Source organism: Acomys minous, assembly GCF_964271855.1.
Source record: "Acomys minous genome assembly, chromosome: 9".
NCBI classification, from domain to species: domain Eukaryota; kingdom Metazoa; phylum Chordata; class Mammalia; order Rodentia; family Muridae; genus Acomys; species Acomys minous.
The window spans coordinates 22,113,726-22,125,925 of record NC_140490.1 but is presented as its reverse complement, the minus strand read 5'-3'; the positions used below and the strand labels follow the sequence as shown (position 1 = coordinate 22,125,925).

At 45.7% G+C, this 12,200-nt stretch overlaps 1 protein-coding gene across 4 annotated transcripts in view; it reads left to right on the top strand.

Annotated features, from left to right (window-relative positions):
* ARHGEF3 (Rho guanine nucleotide exchange factor 3) overlaps positions 1–12,200 on the top strand; it is a 274,736-nt gene that overhangs the window by 223,903 nt on the left and 38,633 nt on the right. For all 4 annotated transcript variants that reach the window (XM_084794850.1, XM_084794851.1, XM_084794853.1 and 1 more), the window contains one exon: positions 6,276–6,383. In XM_084794850.1, coding sequence (XP_084650976.1) covers positions 6,276–6,383 — 108 coding nt within the window. The remainder of the gene's footprint in view (positions 1–6,275; positions 6,384–12,200) is intronic.

Below are 12,200 nucleotides of genomic sequence, written 5' to 3'. Positions count from 1 at the left end.
AGCCAGCCTGGTCTACAAAATGAGGCTAGGACAGCCAAGGCTACCCAGAGAAGCCCTGTCTCGACAAACAAACAAACAAACAAGATAATTTTGTGCTACCCATAAGATTGCAGCTGAGTCTGTTCTTTTGACAGCTTTCTCCCCCTGTGTGTATCCTCTTTACCTCACCTCAACCTCACTTTATTGTGAAGTGGATCCCAGGAATTGTGTCATCAGAGGAGGCTAATATGATATTTAGTCCAATTTTACTTATTAATTTATTAATTTATTTACTTATTTAGTTTTTCAAGACAGGATTTCTCTGTGTAGCCTTGGCTGTCCTAGACTCACTTTGTAGACCATGCTGCCATTGAACTCAAAGAGATCCTCCTGCCTCTGCCACCTGGGTGTTGGGATTGCCGGCATGTGCCCACTGTGCCTGGCTTGGACTGATTTCTTTCTAAAGTAAAATGTAGTGGAAATAGGGATTGCTCCTGCAGAAATGAAGGCGACACATCCTCTGCTCCTCAGGGGAGGACCCTTCACACCCAGCTCCAGGGAGAAAACATGAGTCAAGCCAAGCTTGTGTGGGAGGGCCTGTGGGAAAGCACTCCATCTGAGGATGTCATTTTGAGGTTTGTCACATACAGAAGCTGAGCTGAGGTTGAGGCCACTGAGCGGCAGTGTGACTGACTAGTCAACAGCCAGATCTGGCACACTTCCTGTGAGGCTCAAGTTAAAAGTAATGCATGTTTTTAATAATTGAAAAATAATGTTTTTTGACATGAAAATTATATGTCATTTGAATTTTTGTGCTCACCAATGGAAGGTTTAATGGCCCATGCCCATCCTGGTTAATGTATGCTTTGTTTATGTCTGACGGAAGAGATGAGTGTGTAAGACAGAGGCTGGGGGCTCCACAGGGTCTAAACTCCTTACTTTCTGCTCCTTTACAGAAAAAGTGAGCCAGCCCCCAAGAATGAGACCTCAGTTTCTTAGTCTTTCAAGTGGGGTATGATAGGTAGTTAACTTAAAAGCATGTTTGAAATAAGCAACCTAGTAAATTTTATTTGTTGAGCTCTGAGAGCCGAGCTGAAGCAGATGTAGGTGGGTCTCTGTGAGTTCAAGGCCAGCCTGGGCTACAAAGTGAGTCCAGAACAGCCAGGGCTACGTAGAGAAGTCCCATCTCAAACAAACAAACAAACAAACAAACAAAAAACCCACAACAACAAAAGAACCTGTAACTAGTATTAGCATGTTATCATCTATTTATGCAAATCAGTCCCCATGAGATTATAAATCAATGTTTAACATGAGAATGATAAAAGTCGTCTTAGAGAGTTAGAGGGTAGACTAGAGGTGACTTGTTTGTTTGTTTGTTTGTTGTTTTTTTGAGACAGAGTTTCTCTGTGTAGCCCTGGGACTGGAACTCTCCTTGTAAAGCTGGCCTTTAACTCACAGAGATTTGCCAGCCTCTACCTCCCGGGTTGCTGGGATTAAAGGCGTGTGCCACCACACCCAGCGTTAGAGGTGACTCTTAATACCCACAGATGAAGGCCTGCAAAGGGTCCCCTGTTGTGTCCAAATGGTTGAAAGTTGTTATTGGGATGTTTGTTTATGTGACCTCCCCCTATCAGCAAAGGTATCCACCAGCACAAACACTTATTCTCACCTCTGCCTTGCCCTGCAGTGACATGGACCCAGTCCCTGTGCTGAGGGCTGCGTTTTCCAGCCACTCCTGAGGTGTGGTGGAGTCTCAGAAGAGGTGGAGTCTCAAGACAGCTGCAGACATGATGTATGCTGTCTTCGTAGTGCACCAGCCCCACTCTGTCCACAAAATAAAGTGCAGAGAAAATGAAGGGTTCCCTGTAGGTCTATTTGGTGAAACTATTTTAGAGACAGAAAAAAAAAAAAAAAAGAAAGAAAGAAAGAAAGAAAGAAAGAAAGAAACGGTGCTGCATTGTGTTAATGTGGTAGGTTTCTTTCACAGTACAGTCGGCTTTGCTTTTTACCTCTTGGGGGGAAGAATGGGGGGGATTGAGAAGTCACTGTGCCTCCCTAGAAAAAGGATATAAAAATACATTAAGAAAACCTCATGTTAAAAATGCAATCACATGGAGTGCTGTGCTCCTTCTGTTTGCAGTTAGCGCATGAGATACTTTAACCTGCTGAATACATTTCTTTATAGATAAGTGACCTCTGTGATCATTCTCTTTCCTCTCCTCACCACCCATTCTTTTGCTTCTTCCTTCCCCCCCCCCACTTCACAATTAATTTTCATTTTCCTCTAAATAGGGAAAAAATTGGATAAAAGTCAATGCTACTTCATGATAGAAGTTCATAGCAAATTTGATAGAAACAGAAATTTCTCTCTTTGATAAGAGGTCTCTTTTATGTTCTTCTCAAGTGTAATAAATATAAAGTGAATATTTAAAAGTAACTACTTGGGCAGGTAGGGGAGCTGGAGCTCAGGCCCAGCAGTTAAGAGCACTTGCTGCTGTTGCAGAGACCCAGGATTGGTTCCCAATGTCCTCATAGCAGCCCACAGCCATCTATAACTCCAGCTCCAAAGGGATCTAACTCCTCCCTCTTCTGGCCTCCAAGGGCACCAGGCACACACATGACACACGTATGTATAGCGCAGACAAATACTCATACACATGAAAAGGTTTTACATAAATATTTCTTTTTTTAATTGTATTTATGTTTAGATAACTTTGGGAGTGGAGCATGGGGACACATACTTGCCGTCTCACCTCTTGAGGATTAATGTCAAGAACATGAGGAGTTCAAGATCAGCCTCCACTGCGTGGTTCTAGGCCAGCCTGGACAGTGCACAACTTGGTTTCTTTTCTTTCTTTCTTTCTTTAAAAAAAAAAAATTTTGGTTTCAAACACAACAGCACCGGGCAGTGGTGGCGCACACCTTTAATCCCAGCACTTGGGAGGCGGAAGCAGGCAGATCACTGTGAGTTCAAGGCCGACTTGGTCTACAAAGCAAGTCTAGGACAGCTAAGGCTACACAGAGAAACCGTGTCTCGAAAAACCTTAAAAAAAAAAAAAGCCACACACACACAACAGCAACATTAAGAAAGTCGTTTTAATATTATCAATTAGACTAGTTTACCCAGTATCTTAACTTGTAATAAACACTATTCAGGCGGTCCTGCTAGTGTAACAAAACAATACAGCCTAGAAAATATTAACTAGGACTATTGTTATTCAAACTTATTGACCCCCACCCTTTAAATATTCTTTTTTTTTAAAGATTTATTTATTTATTATGTATACAGTGTTCCACCTGCATGTACACCTGCAGGCCAGAAGAGGGCACCAAATCACATTATAGATGGTTGTGAGCCACCCTGTGGTTGCTGGGAATTGAACTCAGGACCTCTGGAAGAGCAGCCAGTGCTCTTAACCTCTGAGCCATCTCTCCAGCCCCCCTTTAAATATTCTTTAGTTATGGGTCTGCCTGCCTGTCTGCCCTTGAGATCATATGGTTGTGGTGGTGATGGTGGTGGTAGTGGCTGTGGCAATGGCAGCGGCAGTGGTGGCGGCATGTGCCCTGAGACAGTACATTTCATGCCTGGCTGCATCATTGGCCTTACCCAGCCCAGTCTGGCGGTGTACTTTGTTGGACCAGGCAGGCTCCTTGCAGGTTATGTTCTGTCATCTTCTGGCAAATCCGGAAGCATCCTTGGTATTGCATTAGCTAGTTCTCAGTAATGCTATTTACTTAGAATCTGGAAATATTTTCTTGGAGGTCTCTTTAGACAGTAGTAAGATGTAGCTGGAGACAGACTGAGTAAATGAAAAAGAAAAATCAAATTAGGCCAACAATTGTTTTTAATCTCTTATTCCATAATTCATACTTTACTCATGTGGGTCAGACATAAAGTCTCCCCGCTTAGATCCTGTAGCCTGTACGTATTCTTGAGCTTACAGCTGCCCGCATTGCCAGGTCAGAGTGCTAAATCATGGCAGGGTGGCTTCTGGTTCAATCCTCTTTGCTTAGGACTCACTGGAGATCAGCCTGATGTTAACTCACTGGGAGGGCCGTGCCTTGGGGAAGCAGTTTTAATTAGGACTCCACGTAACAACAAAGTGCATTCAATAGTGTTGCACGGAATGCATACCCTATATCTATATTATAGTGTAGGCAATGCACATCTGAGTGGACCATGTAAACGGAGCAGCAAAGGCAGACCAGCCTTAGAACAGAAGACACATAAGGTGGAGCAGGACTAGATCACCCTGCAGCCTGCTGCTCACCCTGCAGCCCTCCCCGTGCTGATACAGCTTTAACTGTGGAAACGAGACTCAGACTCTCTGGGCTCAGAGGTGCGTGCAGGATTATCCAAGACCAAGTCCCTATCCCCTGGGACTTTCTTGTATGCTGCAATGGGGCTTATGCCACCAAAGGGAGCGAGATCGCTACCCTGGCATTTTTCAACTAAAGCAGAAGCCATTTAAAGAAATTCAGGGGGTGCTTAGGAGGCTGTACACACACATACACACACACACACACACTCAAACACACACACATTCACATACACACTCACACACAACTCACACACACGTTCTCAGTGTGCTGAGGATGCAGATGTAAAAAGGAGAGGTTTTAAAATCACCCTCTGGGCACAGATGCTCAGGCGCCCAGGCACTGGGCGCGGACATCCTGAAGGGCATCAGTGCCTAGAAGCTTTTGAACTTCCCTCTTCAGCGCTTCATCCTTCATACTGCACCTTCTCATATTAGGAGATTTGTCTGTTGCATTTTTAAAATCCAGCCTTCCTGGTGCTCTGTCTGCTGTCTGCGCAGCATAGCATGCTGAGAAGCCAGAGCTGTCCCCTAGCAGCCGGATCCATTCTGTCTTAGGAAAGCAACCGACTGCTTTGCAAACCTACAGTTTACTCTTTGACACCATGGACCCGTCCTGAACTTCTTTTTAAGTTTATTTTATTTTATTTCTACTTAATGTATCAGCAAAGTGGGTCAAGTCTCACACTAATAGAGAGCTTCTCATTCCTGAGGCTAGGAAGGGCATCAGACAGCAGGAAAACTTCCCTGCCAAATCTCAGATTCATGAAGCATTTCTCCAAGCATGAGCTGTGTTTAGAGTGCCCTGCAGGAATCCCTTGAAACACTGGAAATTCTGGCTCAGACTTTGAAAGCAATGGCTGAAAAGGAAAGGTGGACACCTTGGTGGGGGTCAGGGAGCTCCCTTAGGAAATGGTTGAAGTCTGCTACAATTGGCTGACTCGGCATGTTCCGTCACATTTCAGTATTTTCATGTGTGTCCAGCATCTGCTAGAGACCAGGAAAGCAAGGGTAACTGTCCTCTTTGTCTTGTAACATGTTTGCTCTGCCATTCTTGGTAACATCACTAGAGCAGGGAGTCATCTTCTCCCTGTCAGCCAGCTCTGGAGTAACTTACAGATTCGCAAGTGATGCTTTCTGTGGAGGTGACTTTGAAAATGTGTGGCTATAAACAGTATGGAAACCAATACCCACGATACAGATTTCTCCCTGTGCGTCTCCTTTTGCCATTAGATGTTTTATGCATTTTGATACGTGTCCCTCTATTAGAACAGGTACAAAGATGGTTTCTTATGATCCTAGAAATAAAACTTATTTTAAAAAGTGTTTGGGGATGGTCAGATGTCCCAGCTGGCTTGCCACCAAGACTGACAGACAACCTGAGTTGGTCCCTGAGACCCACATGGTGAAAGGAAAGAACGGACTCCAAAAAGTTGTCCTCTGACCCTCCTCCTCCTACACACACACACACACACACACAGAAACAAATAAATGTTTAAAAAAAAGGTTTTTAATTTGATGAAGTAAAAGCAATCTTTGTACTTTAGAAAAAAATAAATGGATAACACACGCACAAAAAAATGGCTCTGGCAAGGTGATGGGAAGGATTTAAAAAAAAAAAAAAGAAACCAGAAGCAACAAAAGGCATCACTGGCTGGGAACACTCTAGGGCAATGGGAAGGATTCGGCTTAGTGGAAGCTTTGGATCAAAAGTTGACTGATGGGGGAAGGGGGGAGGGGGATGGGAGGGTGGGGGAGGGATGTGCCCCTACCTTTCTGCCACCCCACTGCCTCTGTCTACATCCTCCATCGTTTCTCTTTTCTGGCTCTTCAGCCGATTCCGAGGGCACTATTCATATTCCACAGATCGCTGTGCCGCCTGCAGTTCCCAGAGCAGGATGGATATGATGTTATAGCAGGTATTTTCAAGACTGGCCCTGACATTGTCCTTTTTTTTTTTTTTAAACTCTACAGGAACCTAGTAATAAAAGGGTCAAACCCCTTTCCAGAGTCACGTCGCTCGCAAACCTCATCCCACCTGTGAAGACCACGCCCTTAAAGCGCTTCAGCCAAACCTTGCAGGTAAGGGAACGTGGCTTGGCATGGCAGGAAGCCATGTTGTGCTCGCCCATGGTTCACCTAGAATTTCTGTTGGCTTCAGGGTGTGAGCTGGACCACCACTTGCTGCTGTAGAGGAACACAGGTGAGGGGGGGTGCAAGGAAGGAAAATGTATGTGAGTTGTAACCCCAGGTCAGACAGGGTTGGGGCCTGTTAGGTTTTTCCTCACAGCTGCATTTCTTTGCCATGAATCCTATCCAGAGCATACTCTGACTGGTTTTGCCTAGCAACAGCCTTGAACTTCTGAGCTATCAGATTGTGATGCGACCTAGATGATAGTGGAAATTGGTGGCTTTAACTGACCAGAGTCAGCAAGCCGTGGAGATAAGGGGAAGACAAAACCTGCCACCTCGGCTGGGTGTGGTGGCGCACTCTTTTAATCCCAGCACTCGGGAGGCAGAGGCAGGCAGATTGCTGTGAGTTCGAGGCCAGCCTGGTCTACAAAGCGAGTCCAGGACAGCCAAGGCTACGCAGGGAAACCCTATCTCGAAAAACAAAACAACAACAACAAAAAAAAAACTGCCACCTCTTTGCTCATGGCTCATGAGCTAAGGATGGTACTGACTTTCAGTGGGGAGGAAATGAAAAGTATGTTAATTTCTTCTTTTTTTTTGTTTGTTTTTGTTGTTATGCTTTGTGGCAGGGTTTCTCTGTGTGGCCCTGGCTGTCCTGGACTCACTCTGTAGCCCAGCCTGGCCTCCAACTGAAAGGTCCACCTGCCTCTGCCTCCTGAGTGCTGAGATTAAAGGTGTGCACCGCCATGGCCTGGCAGAATGTTATTTCTTTTCTGTGAAAACAACATGGCGTTCTAACTTCACTGTCTGTAAGGAGCTTGGTTGGAGTACAGCCAGCCATGCCTTTCTATTTAGAAAAAGAGTTGTTGACTCCTGGGTTAGAACGAAAACCCTGAAGTATCTTGGCTCTGACTTCAGGCCTCTACTTGAAGACTGCCAATCTAGGGCAGGTGACTTAACATTCCTCAGTCTTGCTTTTATTCCTTAGAGAGAAATGTGCCATAGAGTTACCTTTTGTTGCTTTCGAAGGACCACAGCTCCTCTGTAGAATAATTGTAGAGATTTATGAGGCAGTAAATTCAAAGGGCATTAAGTTATTACTAGCTATGTAGTTAATATTATCTACAGTAGTAATTTTTAGATATCAGGTATATGGTTCATTTTAAACTTTACTACATTTTTATGAGGGGGGCTTGTGTGCTCCTCAAAGTCAGAGAACAACTTACAAGGGGTCCACTCTCTCCTTCCACCATGCATATCTCAGGGACTGAGTTCTGCTCATCAGACTCAGTGGCATATGCTTGCCCACTGAGCCATTTCATCAAACATATTCTTTTTTTTTTTTTTTTTTTTGGTTTTTTCGAGACAGGGTCTCTCTGTGTTAGCCTTGGCTGTCCTGGACTCACTTTGTAGACCAGGCTGGCCTCGAACTCACAGCGATCTGCCCGCCTCTGCCTCCCGAGTGCTGGGATTAAAGGCGTGCACCACCACGCCCGGCTTCATCAAACATATTCTTAGCCCTCTTACTACAGCTTGCCTTTTAAAGTAGAGGTTGAGATCTCTCTGCAACCTTGGAGCCAATTTGTAATCATAAAAATCCTCCTTTAAGGCCAAGCCTGGTGGCACATGACTTTAATCCTAGCACTCAGGAGGCAGAGGATGGTGGATCCCTTTGAGTTCGAGGCCAGCCTGGTCTACAAAGCGAGTCCAGGACAGCCAAGGCTACACAGAGAAACCCTGTCTCAAAAAACAAAAAACAAAACAAAATCCTCCTTTAGACTGAATCCCACAAAGGTCACACCCTGAGATCTCGCCCAGCATAGCTGAGCAAGTCTTGGGCCTGCCATTTTTCCTTTGTCTTGAATACTTTTGCCTAGGGATGTTTTTTTATCCTGACCTTGAATGTTTAAGAAAACTGTAGACCAGAAAGCCATTGCCAGGTGAAGATTTCTCCTTGGTTCGCATCGTCTCAAAGGAGAGAATTTAGCTAAACACAGAGTTTAAGCAGAAGTTTAAGTAGTAACACAGAGCCTTCACACCGGAGAGAGGTTGGAGTGGTTGATCCGAACATATGCCTCATGCTGACAGTCACAGCTTGAGACCACGGTGGGGTTCTCCTACGCCCCTTTGCAGCCCCACTTCCTTACTGTTTGATGATCGCGCCACAACCCTGTGATGCCATCCACTCCCGCTGCTTGCCCCTTTCCTACCCACCCACCCACCCCTTTGTTAACTCTGCTAACTGTTAATCACGAATGAATAGTTTACCACCCAGTTAGCTCTGGATTTGGCTGTCTGTCTGTCTGTCTGTCTCACTGCTTGAACTCCCAGTTAGTCTCTTGGTAGAAGAACAGAGGAAGAAAATAAGATTTTGTCGGGGAGTCAGGCTGCAGAGCCTGGGAGAAGGATGTGTTTGCATACCGTCCCTTGTGGCCAGTGTCTCGGCTCTCTGGACGGCTTCACTGCGGGCTTTTCCTGGAAGATTCATTATCACCTGAGTCCTGCACATCTGGTCTTTTGCTGCGTTCTGCTTTTTTGAAAAGGTTTCAGACTGTCTATTTGCATTTGACTCTTTCCTCTCCAGTCTGCTGATCGTGGTTCAAGTTCATCTTGCATTATTTCACCCCTTGATGGTGGGACTCTACACTGACCTTTCTTCCTGTTGCTTCTCCCAGGACAGCCCTCCCTGTGCCAGGGGTCCCTCACCTCACTGCACAAGTATCGAGTGCACGACCCTGCACCTGGGTCTTTTCTCGGGGTGAAGTAGATTCGTAGCAGTGCTGGGCTTACTTTGCCACATGACAGTAACAAGTTAGAGAGTCGCTAGCCAGCTTTCACCTAAGAATGCCCCCTACTCTATGATTGTCCTTGGAGCTCTTGGTCCGTTTATGTGCTAACATTGCCTTGCCTGGCTTGTAGGCCTTTGAGTTTGTGTTTCTGAGAACACTCTCCCATCCCCTGCAACCTCCCCTGACTGCATACCTTTGCTTTAGACTTCCCATCCGATCTTCATTTGTTTTTTTTTCTCGTTCCTAAGGGTCCTGCACAGGAAACACTGCAGAAAACAGTTGATTGTCTTAGAAATTTACATTGACCTAGAGGGCTGGGAAAGAGAGAAATTAATTAAGCCATTTCTGAAAAACTAACAGACTGAGACCAAGCTAGGATGAGAAAGCCAGACCCAAGGGGGAGTCTTGCCATGTGGAAATTGCCTTTGAAGGAAAAGATATTTCTCTTTTGCAAAATAAATTTTCTACTGACCTTTTTTCGACTGTCATGATAAATAGCTAACCCTAGGCTGTATGTATGGGACAGAAATGGAAAAGTTATTTATAATGGTTATGCACATAGACACAGAGAATTTGAGCAATATGTTGTTATTTGAAGGGACAAGGTTAGTGGATAGAAATACACCCCCTAGCTTATGGCCACACGTGTAAGATCTGTGGGAGTGGTGCATGCCGTCTTGCCCCAGGTGTTTCCCTGTAGCCCACCTAGGGACATGCAATGTAAGCTTCCCGGAGTTGTGTTGTTTTGTTTTGTTTTGCTTCTCACTCCCTCACTTCATTGCTTTCCTCACCAGCTAGAAAGGGAGACCGTGCCAATGTGGAAGACGGACTAGGGAGGATGAAAGGCAAGAGCCAGGCTCCAGGAGCTGCTCAGGAACCCGCTTCACAAACTTTCACAGTTTGTATAGAGCCCCATGTCATTTCTAATAGGGGGAAACAAGACGCGGGAAATATTACATGCCCAAGCCTCTTAGCACTTAGCAGCCAGTCTCCCTATGAACCTTCATGTCTATTTCCCATTTCAAAAATCATTTCTGCGGGCTGGAGAGATGGCTCAGCGGTTAAGAGCACTGACAGCTCCTCCAGAGGTCCTGAGTTCAATTCCCAGCAATCACGCTGTGGCTCACAACCATCTATAATGAGATCTAGTGCCCTCTTCTGGCCTGCAGGTGTATGTGCAGGCAGAACACTGTATACATAATAATAAATAAATACACCTTTAAAAAAAATCATTTGTGCATACGAGGCAAGTTGGCTTATTTTCTTCCCTTCTCTTCATTTCTTCTATTTTTCTTTTTTTGAGTAAGGGCGACTAGACCCAGGGTATTGCATACGCAAGGCAGATGCTTCCCCACCAAGTGTTTTGTTTAGTTTTTTATTTTTGGAAGGAAGGTGTTGCACCTGCTACAGTGTGCATGCGGAGATCAGAGGACAACTTAAGCAAGTCAGTTCTCTCATTCCATCCTATGGGTCCTGATAATTGAACTCAGGCCATCAAGCTTGATGACAGATGTCTTTAGCCACTGGGCCATTTCATCCCTGTGTGTCCACCCATATAGCCCCCTTTTTTTGTTGTTATTGAGACAGGGCCTCACTATGTAGCTCTGGTTAGCCTAAGACTGTCTATGCATGTAGATCACCCTCTTGCCACTGCCTTCCAAGTGCTGGGATTAAAGGCATGTGCTACAGTATCTGGCTTCTCTTTAAACCTGGGAGCAGGACCTCATTGAGTTGCCTAGGTGGGCCTTGAACTCCCTCTGTAGGCCAGGCAGTCCTTATCTTTTGATCCCCTTGCCTCAGCCTCCTGAGTGGCTGTGGCCCTACCTGTGCTACCAGAGCCAGCAAGCAGCTTGATTTTTCTCGTGCACTGTTCCTTTTTCATTGGCTCCTGGCACTTTCCAGGCAGATGGATCCTTTTGGGTGTCCAGTTTCATCTCTCAGGTTGAGGTCCTTTAATTATAGGCCAAGCCGTGACTTAGACCCAAACACAATGCTTCCGTCAATACTTAGTGGTTCTACCTCCGGCTTCTTGTGAGGACCACAGTCAGTGAAGGAGGACACTGGGGCACTCTGGCCTGGCAGCCTCTTCCAGAAAGATTAAAAACCCATTTACAAATGTGAGTGGTCTCTGAGGCAGCACACTGCCGGGTTTGTTTTCTCTCGCCTCCCGGCACCCGTATGGGCTGCAAAGTTGGGCCTCCGCACAAAGGCAGCATTTATGGTGTTGACTGTATGGTATCCTGTCAGTTCCTTACCAGAAAGGCTTAGCACGAGGCTGCGGGTAAACTAAAGCACAGATGTCTGGTTCCCTCCAGGCCCATAAATCCCTCTTCAGCATGCCTGAGAGCTGGCCCAGCTCTGAAAGGGACCGGAGTATGTGCCTCTCATGTGGGGCAGGGAATACCAGCCCCGACGGGCCTCTGTGCACAGCTGTGCATAACTCGTAAATACATTTGAGCCAAGTGCAGCAAGGATGGAGTTCATTTGCCCTGTGATGGTGCCCTTCATTTGCTTTGGACATGAGCATCTTTCTTTCTGTTGCAACCGAGAAAGGGAAAGTGAGTGTGTATAGCCTTCCATTCCAAAACAACCCTTTTAACCTTGTAACATTTCTTTTCAGAGTGACTTTGGCTATTAGTGCATACGTCACATACAGGGAGCCTAGCTAGCTCAAGGTCCTTTAGTCTGTCACATACAGGGAGCCTAGCTAGCTCAAGGTCCTTTAGTCTGTCCAGACTCACTTGTGTGTTCTATTCCCTTCTAGGTGCAAATGCATGATCAGGGTCTCGTGGTCTCACATGGGGAGACTGCGACTTTCATTAAAGTTAAGATCTCTGTTGCTTTCCCCTAATAGTTTTGGTTTTGATCTCCTCACCCACCCGCTGCTTTGTTGTTGTTTTGAAGCCCAGGCTGCTCTTGAATTTGTATGTAGCTGAGGAGGCCCTTGATCCTCCTGTCTCTACTTCCTCAATGCTAA